General features: G+C 51.9%; 1 protein-coding gene across 15 annotated transcripts in view; it reads right to left on the bottom strand.

Annotated features, from left to right (window-relative positions):
* The window catches only part of PLEKHA6 (pleckstrin homology domain containing A6), a 145,642-nt gene that overhangs the window by 5,128 nt on the left and 120,011 nt on the right, over nt 1–20,503 (bottom strand). For 8 of the 15 annotated variants that reach the window (XM_066261616.1, XM_066261614.1, XM_066261615.1 and 5 more), the window contains 14 exons: nt 16,032–16,112; nt 15,030–15,098; nt 13,692–13,772; nt 13,251–13,400; nt 12,327–12,422; nt 10,630–10,741; nt 9,931–10,067; nt 8,735–8,884; nt 7,329–7,458; nt 7,029–7,135; nt 5,906–6,082; nt 4,727–4,894; nt 4,517–4,650; nt 3,850–3,995 (listed from right to left, as the gene is read on the bottom strand). In XM_066261616.1, the coding sequence (XP_066117713.1) occupies nt 3,850–3,995; nt 4,517–4,650; nt 4,727–4,894; nt 5,906–6,082; nt 7,029–7,135; nt 7,329–7,458; nt 8,735–8,884; nt 9,931–10,067; nt 10,630–10,741; nt 12,327–12,422; nt 13,251–13,400; nt 13,692–13,772; nt 15,030–15,098; nt 16,032–16,112 (1,738 nt within the window). The remainder of the gene's footprint in view (nt 1–3,849; nt 3,996–4,516; nt 4,651–4,726; nt 4,895–5,905; nt 6,083–7,028; nt 7,136–7,328; nt 7,459–8,734; nt 8,885–9,930; nt 10,068–10,629; nt 10,742–12,326; nt 12,423–13,250; nt 13,401–13,691; nt 13,773–15,029; nt 15,099–16,031; nt 16,113–20,503) is intronic. The other 7 variants (XM_066261619.1, XM_066261629.1, XM_066261617.1 and 4 more) reach the window with 4 other exon arrangements.

The following is a 20,503-nucleotide window of genomic DNA, read 5'->3' as shown; positions in this document are numbered from 1 at the left end:
CACTCAGGCCTGCAACTCCAATCCAGTGGGGGCAAACTTCCATCCGCCCCTCAACGAATCAGTACAAGGCTTCAAGTGGTGACCTTGAATTAATGAGATTTTACTCTATTATCATTATTATTCCACGTTGAGAACAATGAGACCGTGTCATATTGTTAGGGACCAGCTCTATGCAGTCTGGGCCCAGCTGTGAGGCAGGCGTGGGGCAGAGAAAATGTCCTCACTTGGGCTCAGAGAAGAACCAGACCTCATCCAGGGTCACACATGTTTACTCCAAAAGGGAGATCCTGCCATTAAACTTTCTGCTCCCTTGCCCCCCACCCTGCCTTGGACCTCATCACCTTCCCTGCCTTCTGTGTAAGAGAAGGGGCCAGGGCCCCGCCCGTCACATATATGCACACACCCACATATGTACCAAAGACACGGAGCTCTCTCACGAGCAAGGAGCCATCGGCCCACACACAATGCAGACTGTGCCTGGGATGCAGCAACACTGCGTCTTTACTTATTGCCACAAGTCAGATACGTGTGTGCGTGCGCAAGCGTGTGCACACATGCACACTCCCACATGGCCCAGCATATAGAACTTCAAATACATTCACAAATGCTTTTGAAACACACATTCCTGGGCATGTCTGTATCATGGTGGTTAGTTATCTGGAAACCTCAGCTTCTAGAACAGGCAAAAACCAAAAAAGCTAAGCAAGGACTTCTTCAAGGAAGCCAAAGAGAAGTTATAATGTATAAGCAATAAAGCTCTTATCATTTACTCAGAAGTGTTGCTTGGAGTCCAGTTACCCTTATTCATACATAATTCTAATAGGTGTTGACTGTCTGGGTTTCTAGCCCATGGGAGAGTAAAAACAAGAATTAGAAGAGAAAAGGAATTGAGAGGCCCACTGACATTCATAAGAAGGCACAACTGAAGAGAGAAAATCTTTGTAAAGAGTAGACATAATAACTTTAAAAATGTAACAGTTTGGGCCCCTTTAACATAGCAACAAATAGACCTGAACCCATTATAGCCCCTAAGGGCATCCCTTTGACAGAGGTCAACAAAATAAGGATATCTATAATGATACCAAAGGAGCAAGAGCAAGAAAGATTAATTATGTTAAATATAATCTTTTTAAGAGGGCAGAGAAATACTAAATATATGTTAGAAATACATCCGTTGAAATAATTAAAATTCATATACTCAGCAGGTATGCACTGGCCAGAGGTGATGTTATAATCGTGTTCACAAGTACTACTGCACATCTGCACACACAGGCACGTGTACTCACATTCATGAGACGGTGCTCTCCCCCAGACTGCATGCACATTTAGATGTTCACAAACATTGCAATGTAGACATACTGTGCACAACATATACATGTTTATATCATCCCCATACTGCAAACAAAACCAATCACACATGAACATGTGCATTCATAAGGGCTGCCTCCACCCTTGCACTGTGTCCCCATACACGCATGTACTACACTCCAACAGCTTACCAAATACCACCTGTACTCATAAATAACGGGTCTCCACACAACCTGTCGGCATTTCGCACACACAGACAAACATACATACATTCTTTTATAGTTGTACTCAAATATTCCCTCTCTCACACACCACACACTTGAATACACACAAATACATGTATATCTATAAACATTACCGATACAGACACTGCACATGATCTCATGCCATGTATACAAACTGAAAACTGCCACATCTTCCCATATACTACGTACTTGAGTCTGCACACACCGGATGTTACAACCAAATGCAGCAACAGCCATCACTGAACACACCACCCATGCCCCACACCCACATTCGGGCGCTGACTCTACCACCTGTGTCTGCTGTACTGTCCTCACCACCTCTGCGCAGCACCCCCGCGCACACAGGTCCCCAGCATGGACATACAGGCCGCACTTTGTGTGTCCAGGAACAGTCCTCACTGTGCCTGGCAGATCTGCAGCTTGGGAATCTGGGCCACAGACCATGGGTGGTGGGGACAGTGGGCTAAGTCTGAGTTCTGGCCCTGCCACAGCCATTTTTTAAATAGTTGGGGTTTTGGCAGAAGCAGGTGGCCATTTGCTCTCAGTGTACAGCCCTGATAGGTAGGCCGGAGTGCACGGAGGGCACTCTGGCGGGCCAGCGAGGTGCTGTTTATGTGGAGCCTTTGGCTGGAGCTGCAGCAGAGAGAGCCAGGGCTGCGGCAGGTGCAGGGAAAGTACTGAAAACAGTGTGGCAGGCTCTAACCCTAGGGACAGGAAGTTTCCTCTTGCCCAGAGCATGTGGAATTTGATCTTCGGAGAGTTCAAGTTCATTTTACAGCTAAACTACAGGGAGGTTTAACAGAGGCTTTCTCACAACCAGACTGTTTCTGCTGCCTTTTGGTTACAGGATGGGGTTTGCTGAAGCCCACCCTTCTCTTGCCAGCCACTCCAGCCCCCGAGAGCCTCTCTGAAATATCCCTAGGGGCTTTCCCTCGCCACCCATCTAATGTTAATTATACTCTTCAGTGCCAGTAGCCTCTTCCTTAAGGCTTACTTAAAGCCCCTTCTTGTAGCCTAAAACCCTCTGGTTTCAGAAAACATCCATATCTAAAACAGCTAGAAAAACCCCCACAAACGGTTCCTATTTCTACTTCAGCTATTGTTTTCAACTAGTACCTCCACCACGGCCAACACCAGCACTAAAACGGCTGGCTGGCAGGCAGTGTCGAGCACTTACCGAGTGCCTGGGTGCTCAGCACACATTGTGTCGGTTCCTCACGCCCGCACACAGGTATTCTGATTTGAATTTTACAGATGAGGAACTGGAGCCTCAGAGAGCCAGAACTCAAACCCTCTTAATCGCCAACAGGAAACGCCATCCCCTCCACTGAGCTCCTGGCCACAGTCCTCACCTGTGTGCTGCCTCTCACCCAGGCTGCCGTCCCTGTGGCCAGCACCCCGTCTCTGCTTCCTCGATCAAAGTCATCAAACCTGGCATCTTTCCAGGGCATCCCTCTTCACTGGTCTCCACAGCCTTTACTCTCCCTCTCTATCCTCATCACCTTGTCTGAGGGGGAGGAAATATTTTGTCTCCCAGTCTTCCCAACTTAACCACTGCTTTTCCTCTACCTTGCACGCTCCCATTTATACAGAATCTCTTTAATTCTTCACGTCTTCATTCATTTCTTTCTTGCCAATTCCACACTCATCTATTCCGGGCGATGTTTCAGGCTGAGCAGAGGTTATAATCCTGTTGACTTTAACCTCCTGGTATCCACTTGGGACCTGCTGCCCTTTGCACCTTTGCAGTGTGAGGTGAGTTCATCAGACACACCTTTTCTTAGCAGAAAAGTGGGTTGGGGTCAGAAGCCAGAGTGGTGATTGTATCACTCTCGGCTCCTTGGTTACCTGCACCATCTTCTCTTATTCTTCTTCTCTGAATGCAGCAAGAACAGGAAGCGAGAGGATAGCCTCGGATACCTGGCCCTCACCCTCCAGCTGGTAAACACTTTTATCTTTCCCAATCAAGACAATTATCCCCTCTTGCTGTGTGCACTTCCCAACCTGTCCATGTAGAATGGCCTCCTGCATGGCCTTCCCTGCAGAGCCTTGGCCATTCTTCTCTACAGGGGCAAGGAGGCTCATCAAGGCTCTGAGCTCCTGCACATCAGCAACTGGCTCTTGTGCACCCTGAGACTGGCACAGTACCGGCTGCTCAACAAATGCTCATCTTGCCCTTGAGGGGCCTTTCCCTTGCCCTACTCCTCTCTATCCCTCACCCCTCATTGCGCCATGCCTCCTCCCCTACACGTGGTCGGCCGTTCTCCCTGGCGGAGCGAGGCCCAGCCCCTCTCACCAGACAGCATGCGGCCCCTGCGGGAGGCCTCGGTCGCCAGGGCACAGGAGATTTCAATCCGCTTCTCCTGCTCCTGCAGCTGGCTCTCTGAGTCCTGGGGTGCGTCCACAAGGTCCCCCTCGCCGACAGGCACCACGTTCTGCATACTAAAGAGGCACAGACACACAGACATGGTGGGGGGACAGGATGGTCGAATTGGCTTGTGGGGGAAACCTGTGGACTGAGGTGGGCGGGGGGGGGGGGCCAAGGGCATGTGCAGGCTCTGGTCCTCAACAAGGCTGTCCACTGGGGTGAGTGGGACCTGGCAAAGCACATGTTGGGACCCCTACCCACAATATTTTAAAATGAATTAGAAGCTTCAAGTGAACATTTAGGGCTGCCTTGAAGGAGAGAAAAGGCACCAGAGGGCAGGCTATCAGTTTGCCCTGATGAGAACATGTGCATGAGCTCAGCAGTCCTTTGGGCACCCAATGGCAGCCTCCTGGCTCCGGCCACAGGGCTGGGCCCAGTTTGCCACCCTGAGCCACTGCCTGCAGTCGCTCCACTCTGGAGAGGCTCAGGGTCCCCAACAACATGGTTCAGAGTGCTGGAGTCAGTGGCACTAGTGCCCCAGGTGTCCTAGGTGCCAGGTGGGCAGAAGAAATGGAGGTTCACCCAGACCTGTTACCTGGACTTGGCAATGAGTGTCTTGATCCTCTCCACCTTCTTCTGCTTCTCCTTCAACTCCTCGGGGCTCAGGGGAGTATCAGGCTCCAGGTCAATGTACCGCTCAGGGATAAGGACTTTGTCTGGAGTGGAGAGCTGTGGGAGGACCAAGGTCATCACCTCCATCCCTCCTAGGGCTTCTACCCCTGTCGGCCCCCTGGACTCCGCTCACCTCCTTATTGATGTCCACATCATAGTGCTGGGGCTCCAGCTCCATCTTGCGAAGCCGGGCAATTTCCTCCCTCGGCGTTTCGTAGGCCTGCCCACCAGGCTCCTCTGCCCGCAGGGCTGCCTCCAGGTTGGAAATGTCTACTTCGTGGATGCTGCGGTGACGACGCACCTAGGGGACGTGGGCACCTCTGCTGCTACCCGTGCCTCCACAGAGTCCTAACCCTGCTGTGGCCTCACTGTCCCTATCCAGCATGCCCCATCTGGCTGCCACCCCACTGCAGAGCTATGCTTTCCAACTGCTTGTCCAAAGCCTGCCCACCTGCACGGGCTGGAGGTAAAATGTTTTCAGTATCTCTGATCAATACTGTCACGCCCTGTCCCGCTGTGCCCTTTGTTCACCTCCTGTGACATAGATTTTGGGCAGTTGATTTAGTGTATCTTGCATTCATCTCCAATCATTTCATATTATAGAAGCTCCAATCGACTGACTAGAATGTAAACTGTTTGAGGGCAGGACTTATAAGTCATAAATTTTTCATATTTCATATCTTTAGTAGGAAGGAATAGTAGGCAGACGCCTTGAGCTCCTCCCAGCTCTGCACTCTTGACGGCTGTGTGGCTCAGGACTCCCTTCATTTCTTGTGCCTTTGTTTTTCTATCACGACAATACCGATAATTCCTAACTCAGCGTTCTCGGAAGGACTAAACAAGATGACATGAAAGGGGTTTGCAAGTTGTACTGTGCCACGCAGTGCCCAGCAGACGATGATCTTCGGTATATTCAGCCCCGTGCTGACTAAGCACATAGAAAGTGCTCTAGCGATGTACTGGCAAGTGACGATCTCATCACTTGATAAGTAATGGCTACTTCTGGGTGGTGAATTTCATCCTATCCTCTGTTAACTGAATGCCGTATTATTTGTTTCAACGAAAACAATGAAGTAATTCCTTTTTGTGAGTTATTTTTCTTTAAAAACAATAAACACTTGTTACAGGATCTCTTCTGCCTAGTGGGGAGGAGCCTCCTCAGTCCTCCCAGATGCCCAGCCGGGGTCCTCCCCTGCTGTGCCCCCTAAGACTCAGTCTACCCCCAACCACTCGAGCCCAGGCTGACCACACCCAGGAGTGGGCAGTGTTGACAGATGTCAGGCCACCCCTGTGGGTACCTGGGAGGACTTACTACTTTGTAGGCTGGGCGGGGGCTGGGGTCTGGGGCCGGACTGGCTGGAAGCTGCAGGCTCCTCCTCTTCTCCTTCATGGAGCCGCTCTGGTGCCGCCGCATGCGGTCGATCTGCTCCTCCACGCTCATTTTGACCTTGCCCTCGCCCGGGAACACAGCACTCTTGGGGCGCTCCTGCTGCAGCGGGAGACGGCACTCAGACAGACACTGCATCCTCCACCCAGCTTTTCCATATGCCCTGATCCCTTAAAATTTTCCTTCTCTGGGAAGCTTGCCTACAGTATATTGAAGAGTGGTCCCCATAAGATACGTCCAAGTCCTGACCCTTTGTACCTGTGATTGTGACCTTATTTGGAAACAAGTCTTTGCAGGTATAATTAAGTTAAGAATCTCAAGATGGGATCATCCTGAATCAGGGTAGACCCTAAAACCAGTAATGATGTCCTTACGGGAGACAAGAGGACACATGGAATAGGTCTTTGCAGGTATAATTAAGTTAAGAATCTCAAGATGGGATCATCCTGAATCAGGGTGGACCCTAAAACCAGTAATGATGTCCTTACTGGGAGACAAGAAGACACATGGAATAGGTGATGTGAAGGTGAAGGTAGAAACTGGAGCGATGTGTCTCCAGGCCACAGAATGCCCAGGACTGCCAGCAGTGACCACACACCAGGAGAGAGGCGTGGAGTGGGTGCTCCCTCACAGCCCCAGAAGGAGCCAACCCTGCCCACACCTTGGCTGCAGACATCCGGCCTCCACAACTGTGAGACAATACACTTCTGCTGTTTCAAGCTACCAGGTATGTGGAATTTTGTGCATTTCCTAGCCGTCCCAAGATGCTAATACACTGCTGAGCCAGCACACTGGACTCCGACCACTGGCGCTTGCTGCATGTGGATTTCATCCCTGGCACAGCATAATAATTTTGTAAAACACTTTTATCTTTGTTGTGCTCATATTCCTTGTCCCTTGACACGTCTCCCTGAAGAAGACCCCTGGCAGGGCTGCTGCCCCCTTCCTCCTCCAGCCTTGGTATCCTTAAACAGTGGTGGCAGACGGGTGGACGCACAGAGGGCCCTGGACTCACCTGGGCTCCCAGAGAACTTGTGCATGTACTTACCCGGGCAGAGAGTCCATTGGTAAGCCCATTAGCATTCCTCCTCACCACCCTTGATGGGGTCACCTCTTCATCAGTAGGTGACTTTGTCCGTGGGGGCACAATGCCAACTGCAGGGAGACAGAGGAGCCAGTGGGCCTCATGGAGACAGACAGGAACCTGGTCCTCAGAGCCTCAGTCTCACCCACCATGGAGGTGGAAAGCCCAGGAAGGTAAGTAATACCTTTGGGAATGAGTGAGCACCTCTCTGGGCCCCCTCTGACCCTGAGCCTTACTTCCAGGGGAAGGTGGGGCAGGAAGTACCTTTGTTGAGAGCTGTCTGCTTCTCTGCCTCCGCCTCTTGCCTGGTAGACACAAGGCTGATGTCTCTAGAGGTGTCCAGGGGTGATGTCTGGTGGGGCTCTTTCTTGCTTAGCTCATAGCTTGCCTTGGGCTGGGAAGAAAAGATGAGAAGATGTTTAATGCTAGAGTGACTGTCAGGAATCAGGCTCCTAGTGATCTTTCTTTGTTTAGCAATGGCTGGAATGCAAACCCTTGAAAACATGGGACTGGGGTACTCTATGTGTGCCAATTATGAAGTAGGCAAGGAGGCATTAGGCTGGCAGTGCAAGGTACTCTCAGGGAATGAGGGCACAAACCTCCAGGAGTCCCCTCAACCTGACCAGTCCCCCTGGCAAAGCACCAAGAAGCATGGATTTTCTGTGAACCAGAGAGGAAGGGGCGACAAGGCCAAGGGTCTCTGAGGATTCTGTCAGGATCCCACCCAAGACGTGAGCAAAAGAAGCAGGTGAGCTTTGGTACTAGGATTCTGGGGGCAGGAGAGGGGCATTTAGCTTGTGGCTCACAGAACTGTGAGACTAGGAGGGACTTCAGCCATCATCTGCACCATCTCCTCCCATTGTGCAGTGAAGTATAAATCTCGGTGAGGAATACAGAGAAGGAAGCCTAGCCAGAGGTCAGAAACCTCCACTCTAGCCCAGCTAGCAAGCATGAGTAAGTCCTACCACCTCCCCTCATCTGGAAAGCAGAGGTGTTGTTACCTGCTCTGCCCGCCTCGCTGGGCAGACCCTCCGGCTTATGCACATCCCAGTAGCTGAGATGAGAATATGATTTTCCCAGTTTTAGGCACAGGACTCTGTCTACTCACCGTGCAACCTCTTCCAAGCCTAATTGCACACCTGTCCTGGATCTTCACTAGGGATCCAGGCAAGAGAAAGGGCCAGAACAGGGGAGAAAGGGGCCTGTACCTTTACATCCCAGGGGCTGTTGGACTCAGAGAGGACACAGGCAAGGCAGAGGCAGAGAGAGCATGGGAAGATTAGGGTCTGGGTTGGACAAGAGCAGGAAGTTGGAATGGCACCAGTATGTGTCGGGAGTCCCTCAATTCCCATCATATGGTCATGCTGGTAGGGAGTGGGTCATTCCACCACCCAGGGGGGGCCACCCAGGAGCCTGGGAACAGGGTAGGGCAGTGACTCGTTTCCCCATTGTCCACAGAAAGCAAACACAGGAAAGAAGCCATGTGTGAATATCTCAACTATCCCTTTCCTTATTCCAGAGTCTGACCAGACAGAGGCCATCAGAAGTTCAGGTGTGGGAAAATTAATACTGGAATAGGGAAATGACTCAGTGTCCAGCCTTGCGCCTTTGTCTGGCCTTTTGTCCCATCCCCTCCACCCCTGCCCTCCAGGACCCAAGGGTGTGGGTACCTGACCCCTGGCTGTCTCGCCACTGCAGTGCCAGGAAGGGGAGTTGGGGTATGGCCAGAAGTGGCTCTCGCTAGGGAGTGGAGGCACGGTGGGAGGAGACTCCAGGGGGACGTAGGCTTTGGGGAGGGGGGGCCGTGGTGGGCCGGGCTCCTGAGGCAGAGAGAAGCCAGAGCATTAGGAGGAGCAAGAGCAGCCACTGTGAGAGTAGGAGAGAAGAGCGTTAGCAGAGGCAGACGGCGTCACTGAGACCTGGGGGCCCTGGACCTCAAACTCCTACCTGTGGCCTGGATGGAGAGCTCCGGCTGCAGAGCTGACTCTGCCTGACCCTCCAGGCTCTCCTCCACTGTGCACCCCTTCCCATCACTGCCTAGTTCGTCTCCGAAGCTCTCTCCTCATTGCCTCACCATCACACTGGACCCCTCCCCACCCCTGTACCTGCACTTCCAGCAACTCCCCTGCCCACCCCTTCCCATCACTCCCTAGTTCGTCTCCGAAGCTCTCTCCTCATTGCCTCACCATCACACTGGACCCCTCCCCACCCCTGTACCTGCACTTCCAGCAAATCCCCTGCCCACAATGGCTTGTTTTGTTACCTGTCCCAATGCTTCAGGGCCCAGTTCAAGTTCCACCCTCTCTTTGGAGCATCAGAGCATTTATGGTCTAAACCACATGGCTCAGTATTGAGACACACGGTGCCATGTTCCTGAGGCTGGTTGTTGACTATATATCAGTCTCTGTCCCCACCGGACACTGGGCTCCCTGAGTGGAGGCCTTGGGCATGCGTGGGTGTCTTTCTGAGAGGACCCCTACCATACCTCTCCCACAGGAGAGTCTCAGTAAATGCCTGCTGACTGACTGACCAGGAAACTGTTCCCTACGCCAGCTCTCAACCCTCTCACCCTTTGGAACAACCCTGGATTTAAATCCTAAAAAAGTGTTTGGTATCTTTGCTGCCAAGCCTGGTGCTCTGGAAGAGGCTTCCCTGGAGGAAGCTAGAGGTGGCAGGGGAAGATGAAAGCAAGTCACGGAGCAGTCTGGAGGGCAGTTCACACACTAGATGTGAGAACGACTACCTGAGACAGAACGCCAAAGACTAGGACCAGAGCCCCTGGGGCATAGAATTGGTGTCCTTTCAGGCAAATGAGGACCTGGTCCTCCCTCCCCCAGCTACCGTCTACTCCATCTTGTCAGCTTACCTCATTGGACCCAGACTTGGTGGGGGACCCCTGGGAGCCAGACACCAGGGAAAACGGGCTCAGGGGGCTAGTGAGGCTGGCAGAGCTGAGCGGGCTGGCAGGGCTGTTGGAGCTGTAGGTGGCCGAGGTGCCAAGTCCTACTTGGGGAAAACAAGAGGAGAAAGATGAGGAAGGGGGCAGGGGTGTGGCCTGGAATATGGACAGACTCCCCAGGTGGACCAGGAAGAGGTGGATCCAAGGACAGGGAGGGAGGAGTTAGTGTCGCAGGACCACCTGGGGCTGCCAAAGGGAATTCATGTATGGGCTGGGTCAGAGGCTGGGGAGGTGTGCTGCACAGGGGACCAAGGTGGAAAGACACTGTTGCCCAGGGTCCCAAGGCTGAAGGAAGACACTAAGGTAGAGGTCTCAGACTACCAAGGGTCCGGGGATGCCCAGGTGCTCTTTGACCTTTTCTAGGGTATCAGGGTCAACAGCATCTCTGAGTGGTAAATCTGGTCTATTTCGGGATAGGGGGGTTGCAGATAAGGGAGTCTCACCTACCATCCCAGGGCCCAGGGGGAGACTTGAGAAGGCCCTGGCTGGTTCTGAGCACAGTGTGAGGGCCTGAAGTGTGAGCTGGCCAGTGTGGGATGGAGGCCTGCCCACTGGAGTGTTTCGGGTGGAGCCAGAAGCCCGAAGGCTGGTGGAGGCGGCACCCACCTCTGTGCTTGGCCGTGTCTGTGCCCCGGGAGGGGTTGTTCTTCCTGAGCCCCTCCATCACATCCTGGATCCTCCAGATCTCCTTCTGTATTTGCCGGTTGAGCACCTCGTTCTGAAACAGGCACACAGCAGGTCAAAGGAAGGGGCTGCTGAGGAGCGTCGCATCCTTTAAACTAGCAGCAGAGCGCGTGTAAACACACACACACCTGGGCAGCACACACACACAACCTCCAACACACACATAACCTCCAACACACACACATATACACACCCCTCCAGCGCACACACACACCCCCAGCACACACACACACACACACAACCTCCAACACACATATAACCTCCAACACACATACATATACACACCCCTCCAATGCACACACACACCCCCAGCACGCACACACACACACACACACACTCACACCCCTTGCACATTCATCTTTCTCATGGTCAGGCTCTGCCTCCGCCTCTAGAAAACAGAGTTCTGAATTGTCAGAGGAGAGGACTCGGTCATCACAGTAGAGAGCCCCGTTAGGTAAACCTGACGACTCAGAACCAAAAGACAGCGAGAATTTGCCCCTCAGATCCCCTCAGGGAAGACCAGGGTGGTCTTGGAGTGAAGGCCCCTTCAGGTGGACATTTCATGGTAGCCTACTTTCCAGGGGAGAGAGCTTCCAGTTTGCTGGTTTTCTTCATATCCAACCAGATCTTTTGTAAAACCCACACCTAACAGATGCCCACATCCTCAGGACTCACATTCAGTGACAGCACCCGCTCTTTGGAAATCACAGCCACCACTGTTTAGCAGCCCCACACCAGGCACTGCGCTACGTGCTTTGCAGACACTAACCCATTTTGGCTGCACAACTCTCTAAGGCAAGGGTGGCAGCTGTCCGCACTTCAGGGACAAAGGGACTCAGGCTTGGCCATCTGTTAGTAAGCTGTGTGACCACCGTCTGAATCTGGGTCTGTTTGTCCCAAGTGCTGCTGCTCTTGATCACGACACTACCCTACCTCCTGAAATCCACCCACAGACCACAGTGACATCTCAGTGACATCTAGGTCCACAGACCAGGACGGCCTTCACCTGACCGTACTCACCCGGTGGCAAGGTTGGGCGCTAAGTTTTGTTACCAGCAGGGAAACCGGAGGAAACTTGGGGAAATCAGGGTTTTAATTACATCAGAGAAACAGGGCTTGCCCTGTAGCTAGAGAATACCATGGCAAAGAGCAAGGTGTCCCAAGGTCAGCGTGCCTAGCCTGCTGCCTCCAGACAGTGTTTCTAACCAGTCCCAGAAAGGAAATCTTCTTCGCATCTTAAAATGTCTGAGAGTATCGCTGCTATACAGCCCACTCTTCTGATGTCATGAGAGAGATGTATATTTATCTTGTATGAATATTCATATGCCTGTTAAATTCTTCCAGTCATAAAACACCCGATGTCTAACTTACACTCCTATGCTTCTACTTGACTCCATCTCCTGTGACTTGATGGAACTAAAGAAGAATCCTACATTATCTTCACCCTGAAATTTAGAGTCTGCTTTAAGTGGCCCTGAACCTTGTCTTAGAACCAACTCCTTATCTTAAGTCTAAAATCTCTAATGCAAGAAAGGAAGCCACTCTAGTCTCTTATGGCCAAAAGGAAAAGGGGAGACCCAAAGCACATGCCAACCCCTACTGGCCAGGACCCTCTTCACCTGCATGTCCAAGTTGAGCTGCTCCCAGAGGTCATCGTGCAGGGCAGAGACCTCCGACTCGAGGTTCTCATACTCCATGGTGCTGTTCGTCAAGGCCTGCGGGGGGACAGGGTTTACTAAGAAAGCAGCCGCCAAGCCTAGTATTCCTGCTTATCCTGCCCCTGGGCCTGGGCCAGGGTGTCTGATGTGTGGCAGGTCTGGGAGGAGGGCACAGAGGACCAGGAGGAAATAGCACAGGGCTGAGACATTCTAATGACAGCCAACACCAGCCTTACAAGAGATGCCACAGCCCACCCTGCTGCAAACTGAAACAAAGAGAAAATGGCATCCTCTCCAGATATGTGGATAGGCCAGAGAGGGACATTACTCCCCTCACCCTCCTATTCTCCCAAAGTGGGCAACTGCAAGCAGAGGACGGAAGGAAAAGAGGTGCAGGGAAGGTGTTTGCTGTCTGGAGATTGGCCCTTCTTTCTGGGCCATGTTTCCCTGCAGCTTTTGCTGCTGCCACTAGAGCTACTACCCAAGCCATCAGTGCTGGAGGGTTTACCCTGTGCCCACCAGGAAATGACCAGGACAGCAGCATCGCTTGCTGCTGGTGCCCCGGGTCTTCAGGTGAGAAGACAGAGGTGGGCAGCAAAGGTACTAGAGCAGTCGAGGAAGGAAGTAGCCCCAAGGTCACGCCATCCTCAACAAATCCTGGGGCAGGTACAGTTGGTGGCAAATTCACCAGTGTCTGTGGAGACTGTGGAAGGAGCAGGCTGGCTAACTGGCTGTCTGTCTCTTTACAAGACAGTGTTAAAGCCTTTGTTTACGTTCCTCCTGGAGGAGTGGCCAGCTCTGGCCCTGGGAGGAGAACCGGGACCAGGGGAGCACTGCCTGGGAGGGAGGCTCTGGCGGTGGGTGCAGACCCCGCACTCGGGTTACCGTCGTTGCCTGAGACAGCTCCACCCGGATGTTGATGAGCTGGTTCTGCAGCGACTCCTTCTTGTGCAGCAGCTTCTCTGGGTAGGCAGGCTGGCTTCCAAACATCTCCAGTTCCTGGTGTGTCCCCATCAAGGCACTTTCCAGGCTCTCCTGAGGAAGGCAGGGAGGGCAGCTACGAACAGCCCTGAGATTTTTCTCTTTGGGACTGTGGGCAGCATAGGCCTGAGCTCTATAGGTGCAACCCGGCAAGTTAGTGGAGGTTGTCTTCACACCGCCTAGTCAGTGCTCCCCAGGAGAGCTTCAGCGGGTCTGGTTAAGGCAGGACAGAAGTGCAAGGAAGCGGAAGCTCTGTCCATCAAGTCGGGACGGTGGTGGCAGCCCACACCTTTCCCACGCCAGCCCCCCATCGGCCCCCACTCGAGGACACCCCTTCGCTCTCACCTTCTCAGCTCGGAGCTGCTGCACCAGCCGGTCCTGCTCCCTCACCACCTTGTTCTGCTCACACAATTTGCCCAGCAACTTCTGGGGTCCCGAGAAAGTGGGGACAGGAAGGGAGAGAGAAGGGGTGAAGGACATGGTTGGATGGGGACCTGAGACTTGGGTTGGCAAGGCCCGGCCTCTAGATACCGCCTCCTCTTTCCTACTGAGAAACCCTGGCCTTTCACCTTGACTTTGGACACTCCTGGGAACAGGAAGATGGTCTTTGTTTTGGGAGATTCCCCAAGTACCCACTGGGAGGCGCATTTATCCTCTGAGTATCCCCTCTCAGCCTCGTGGCTACGATCAAGCGTGTTCTCCGAGGAAGTGAGTCAGCTTGAGAGAAGGGAGGGCTGAAAGCCAAATATTAAGCTCTTGCATTCCTAGGGCTTCCAATTCACGAGGGCTGGGAGACAGTGTGGCTTGGCCTTCCAGGCCTCCTAGGTAGGTACAGACTCAAAGGGTAGGTAGGGTGTTCGAACAACAGTCTCAGAAAACCACTGAACAATATAAACTGGTTCCACAGTCGCACACAACCTGTTCTCCCCTCCTCCCTCCAGGCTCTTAGGATGGCTGATGCTGGGGTCCCTCAGAGGTCTGGTCCTTGTCTCTGTACCCTCTCCCTGGCCTGCTGGGCAGATCTGCTACCCAGGCGAGGCCAGTGGTGACAGGGAAGAGGCTGGGCAGGTCAAACGTCTGGAAAGACTTGTGCGTCCCTATATGCACACCTTCATTCACACTGCTCCTCACATACCCTGTGGCTCCTTCCCACTGAACCAGACCTTGTCCTCTGAGCCTTTTAGTTCAAGGCCAGCTCACACGCTACCTGTTTTGTCCCTGACGCACCAGCCCACCTGGTCTCACTGCCCCGCTCTCCCGCAGAACTTATCGGGCCATTCAGCGTCTGAATCACACGCTGCCATCTACTGCCACTATCCTGAAGCTCCCTGAGGGCGGGTCATGGCCATGTTCTTCTTTCCAGTTACCTAGGGTCTACCACTGACCTCCTAACAAAGTCTGTGTTCCTGCAATAGGCAGATCCCACTGCTGGAGGCAAGGGACCTCGAGCTCAGTGGGGAAACACCAGCATGGGAGGCAGGGGTCGGTGGGAAGGATGAGAAAAGAAGAGGGATGAGGAGGAACAGGCAGAATATGGTCTTTGCAGTGAGAGAGGACACGAATCAAACGCAGGAAGAGCTGCGAGGAGAGAGATGGATGGAGGAGCCTGTGGGGGCGCGCCAGGATGAGGACGACAGTGGGAGGGGCTGGGGCGGACAGAGGGAGCAGGAGAGCTGCTCTTACATCTGTATCTTGCTCATTTAACTTGTAGGTGTGCAGGCTGTCCCGGAACACTTCTGGGTACGGAGGGACCTGCAGGAACACGAGGCCGGTTACTGCGGCAGGGCTCAGAAGGGCGTGTGGAGGCAGGAAAGGGACAACCCTGGCTCCATTTTTGCCAGAGACTGTGGTACATCGCCTCTGGTAGCTGCCATCTGGGACCCTGAGCAAGCTAATTCTCTGTGCCCCAGCTGGGAAGCCTGTGATGGGCCGGTCTAGGCTCCATCCCAGTTGTCTTAGGCTGACTCTCAGCTAGAGGTGCTGTTCAGCTCATGCTGAGTAACTCCTCCTTCCTAAAGCTCCAGGTTCTGCTGCTGAGAGGGACTCTAGAGTGTGTAGCTTCCAGATAGCTTGTTGGTAACAACCCTGAGAAAAACAGTTAACCTGCAGCTGTTTTTTAAGGATAAGACATAGGAGAATGGAATGAGCATTGGAAATATTTGAGAAGTATTGACAAGGCCCACTGAATACCAGTCACAAGGCTCTTGACCAAACCAGGATTAGTACAAATTCAGAAATGTCTCCAGGTGCAGTACATGGCCCCCACCCTTGATGACGCATCTAGTAAACACAACACTCTTCACACCTTTGACATTGGATGGTGTCATATCACTCCCCCGTTCCCCCAGCCCCAATAATGTCTGCGGAGAAAATGCCAAATATAAAATAGAAGTCCTGGACATCATTAAAAGGCAGATTTGTGAACCCTGGCAGGCAGGCATGAGATGTTGGTGCTGGCTATTTTGATGGTTTGGGAAATGGGCCTTGGGTTTATCCATGAATGTGAAGAATGGAGGAAACACAGCGGAATTAAAGGAGGGAGAGACCAGGCTGAGCCTGGGAGACGAGGCCTGGCAGATGAGTGGGTTGCGCAGAGCAAGCCCCCTCCCAGATGGGTTGATTCGACCATGCACAAGCAGCTGAGATGGTGTTGATGGGGACCATGCTGCCAGGCAGAGGTCTTACTTGCATGAAGAGTTGGGCCCTGGGGGAAGAGCTCTCCACCATGCGGTTCACCATACTGATGAGAGTCTCGCTCTCACTCATCTGCAGCAGAGGAAGGAACGGACGGTTCAAACTCAGACTCACAAGAGAGATGTCTTCCCCAACCCTCCTGCACTTGCTTTCCAGGAAACAGAAAAGAGCAGCTGGGGAATCCAGTACCCTCTCCTTGGCCTTACCCATCGCTCTCCCTTTGTGAACTCTCTCTCAGGACCAGCACAGGAAGCTGCCCTTGAGAAAAGGCCGCGGGAGGGAGCTGGGCGGCCACTGTGCCCTTGCTCGCAGCTCTGAAGAAGCCCCAGCCCAAGGACGCTTCCCCAGGGTGCCTGAGTATTGTGGGTCTCATCCACATCGGCCAAGGCCGTTATCTCCTTGCCCCAGCTCTAATTTCTCTGCTTTGGTCAAAGACCACACAGGCAGTTGCAAAGGCCAGTCTCCAAAAAACTTGAAATAAATGAAACAACTGAAAAAGAACAGCTGGGACCTGCTCTGTGGATGGGTCTTCCCAAACATATAGGCACAGGTCTCTCTCCCCAACCCCTGCCCACCTCTTGGCTCTAGAGTAGAAAGGATTGCTAAACACGGTTTCCAGAGCTGGGCTGGTAGCATCCATGCCGATCTTGGATGACGCTAGGGAGCAAATAAGGAGGCCAAAACAAGCAAGCCATGTTAAAGGGACACCAGATACTGGAACACTGCTCTGCCAACACGTACGTTATCTTATGTCTCAAGGAATTATTAGGAACATGGGGGGGAAAGACTATTTGCCAAATGGAAAAGAGAGAGAAAGAAAGGTGAGGGAGGGAGGGAGAGAGGGAGGGAGGGAGGGAGCGAGAGAGGAAGAGAGAGGGGACAAGCCAACCAAATCAATCAGAAATTGTATCATTTCCCCCACTGGTTCCAGTGTGACAGCATCAAAAAGTGAACATGCTAGGGAGCGTTTTGGCTATGTCCCTTTAACTCAGTCTGTCTGCAGGAGTGGGCAGCAGAAAGGAGTTGTCTAGGAAAAGCTCTTGGGGGGAGGAGAAGTGAGTAAGGGAAGAGACAGGGCCATCTTAGGGCAGGTCTCTGGGTTCGCAGTTCAGGAGGTCCCCACAGTGCTTGCCCTTGTCTTTCCGATCTTCACCGGGCCCACGTGTGTTGTCCTCGTTCCGTGTAGCTGTGGGTGGGCAAGGGGAACCCGTCACCCTCATCTGCAGCGTCTACAGCATTTTAAAAGGATTTCCTAGGATCTGATTTTTCTACCTCATTAACCCAGCTAGAAATTTTTTCTATGGTATAAAAGGTCATTTAAAAGACTTTCAAGAGAGGAGTTGTAATATGAGGTTGAGTCTTTGTGAAAAAGTTAAAAGTTAATAGAACATCAACCACATTTTCTGTAAGATCTGAACTCAAATTGATCCCTATCTTTTGGAGCTTGTGTGTATGAAATTGTGCTTACTGTGTATGGGGTGTGCATGTGTGTTTCTGTTCATGTCTGCCACCTGTGTGTACGTGGATATGTGTGTATGGAAGACAAGGCAAATCTACCAACATTGGGCTCTGAGAGGGCCGAGGACGCCCAGGCTCTTCCTGAACACCCACTGACCGCATTCCTTCCCCAACCAATAGATCTAAAGCAGTAAAGCAGAGAAGCAGGAGTGCCCTTGCCCTGGCTTGCTCCCACCCCTGATGTGGCTTGGGGCATCTTTCAGCCCATGTAGATCCTCCCTTTAGGAGGAGTCCTGTGTACTACCCTCTGTCTCTCCAACATATTAGACAGGTTTTGTGAGAAAGTACCTAGCCCAGTGCCTTATACATAATAAGGGTGCTCAGTGAATATTTTAAATTGAGTTTTCGAAGAACAATAAACTAATCATAGCAGCAATCACCACTCGTAGCCAATGCCTAACAAAGTGCTCTTATATATATTCTAACTTGATTCTCTTAATAACTTTATGAGGTAGAAAGGGCAGGTTCTACAATGTCCATTTTATAACTGAGAAAACAAAGGCCCAGAGAGACTAAGTGAGATTTTCAAGGTTTAAAAAAAAAAAATTCCTGTAGCCTGACCTGTGATGGTGCAGTGAAGAGAGCACCAAGCCTGGAGGCTAAGGTCCCAGGTTCAAAACGCCTAGGTCACTGGCTTGAGCATGGGCTCAGCCTGCTTGAGCACAGGCTCACCAGTTTGAGTGTGGGGTTGCTGGCTTAAACCCAAAGGTCACTGGCTTGAAGCCCAATGTTGCTGGCTTGAGACCAAGCTCACTTGCTTGAGCAGAGTCACTGGCTAGGCTTGAGGACTACCCCCCTGCCACCCCCCATCAAGGCACACTGTATGAGAAATAATCACTGAACAACTAAAGTGATGTAACTACGAGTTGATGCTTTTCATCTTTTCCCCTTCCTGCCTGTCTCTCTCTTGCATGCGTGCTTAAAAAAACAAAACAAAAACCCAAAAATTTCCTGCCTGACCAGGCAGTGGCACATGGATACAGCATCGGCCTGGGATGATGAAGACTCAGGTTTGAAACCAGAGGTTGCTGGCTTTAGCACAGGCTCACCAACTTGAGTGTGGGGTCACAGCCTGAGCATGGGGTCATAGATATGACCCTGTAGTCACTGGCTTGAGCCCAAGGTCCCTGACTTGAGCAAGGGGTCACTGGCTCAGCTGGAGCCTCCCATCAAGGTACATATGAGAAGCAATCAATGAACAACTAAGGTGCCGCAACTATGGGTTGATGTTTCTCATCCTTCTTCCTCCCTGTCTGTTCCTTTCTCTCTCTTAAAAAAGAAATTCCTTTTAAATGCAGAGTTGGAACTAAAGTGCAGTGTCTATGTTCTGGACTCATCATATAAAACTGACTTTAAAGAGTATCTAAAATATCTGTTTATCTAGGAGGCGATCATCTGAAAGGTTATTTCTGAAGCCCCAGCCTAAGGGCCCCGCCCCTCTGGGAGGACAGACACCCTGGGAAAAGGCACTGCTGTCTGCATTGAGTAATTGGACTGCCAGGCATTATGGATGGGTCACAGGGAGGAAAGCCCACCAGAGTCCGGGGGTCACTGAGTGCTGTTCCTCACCATTCCCAGCACAGTAGACTCTGCTCCTGTGGGAGTCAGTGCTTCCGAGCCTGTGTGGGATTGGTACCCTGGACTGGACACCCACGTGGACTGGACAGACAACACATGCTGCGTTCTAGAACTAAACTACAATGTCCTTGGGGGCTGGGAGCTCCCCTGGCTGACTGAAACACAGATCTGTGCTCCCCAGTGCCCAGGGTCTTCTATGAGGGTGAGCTCATGAGGACATCGAGGCCCAGTGTGATGCTGGCCATGTGGCTCATGATGAGAACCACCAACAGTCACAGCTCTATCCTCTGCTTTCATGTTTATTATTATTATTATTATTATTATTGAGAGAAGGACAGACAGGGACAGACAGACAGGAAGGTTAGACAGGTGAGAAGCATCAATTCTTCCTTGCGGCATCTTAGTTGTTCATTGATTGCTTTCTCACATGTGCCTTGACCAGGGGGCTCCAGCAGAGCAAGTGATCCCTTGCTCAAACCAGTGACTTTGGGCTTCAAGCCAGCAGCCTTTGGGCTCAAGCCAGCGACTGTGGAGCCATGTCTATGATCCCACACTCAAGCCAGTCAACCCATGCTCAAGCTGGCGAGCCCATGCTCAAGCCAGATGAGCCTGCGCTTAAACCGAGGATCTCAAGTTTTAAAGCTGGGTCCTCTGCATCCCAGGCCAATGCTCTGTTCCCTGTGCTACTGCCTGGTCAGGCTCACATTTATGATTCTTTCTACAGCTTTGAGAACACAAAATCATCTCAATGAAGTTTGATGCCAGAATATTCATATATTAGATCTTTCCTCAGCTGTAAACTAGGTCAAAAGCTCAGAATCATATTCTAAGCTCTGCCATGCACTGGCTGTGTGTTCCTGGCATGTCTTCTAACTTCTCTGTGCTTTAGTTTTACCAGTTACAAAATGGGGATAATCATAGTACCCACCTTACAGGGTTGTTATAAAGATTAAATGAATTAGGCTCTCTAAAGTGCTTAGAATAGTATGGCACACGAAGGAAGCACCCAATTTTGGTGGCTGCTGCCAGTAATGTTATTATTATCATTATTATTTTCAAATCCCCCTCCCCCAGGCTGCCTCTACAGGACAGTGTATACATGGCCAGGTTCCCCTATGATCTGTAGCACATATCTGAACATACGAGTATCCGCTCAGATAAATGCCCAGCACGTTGACCGCTGGCCTGTCGAAGCCCAGTGAGTGCCACAGCCCAGCATCACAAGGCCAGGTTGCTCATGGGTAGAATTGGGAGCCCAGGCGGCCAATTGCTTCTATCCTGTGAGAACAACCACTGCCCCTTCAGGACACTCAGCTGTAAAACTGGGTTGAAATTATTCCCTCAGTCCACTGTAGTGAATTATCAGG

The sequence above is a fragment of the Saccopteryx bilineata genome, chromosome 2 (genome assembly GCF_036850765.1).
Source record: "Saccopteryx bilineata isolate mSacBil1 chromosome 2, mSacBil1_pri_phased_curated, whole genome shotgun sequence".
In the NCBI taxonomy this organism is placed as follows: domain Eukaryota; kingdom Metazoa; phylum Chordata; class Mammalia; order Chiroptera; family Emballonuridae; genus Saccopteryx; species Saccopteryx bilineata.
Note: the sequence above shows the minus strand (reverse complement) of the source record. Positions and strands in the feature narration are given on the sequence as shown.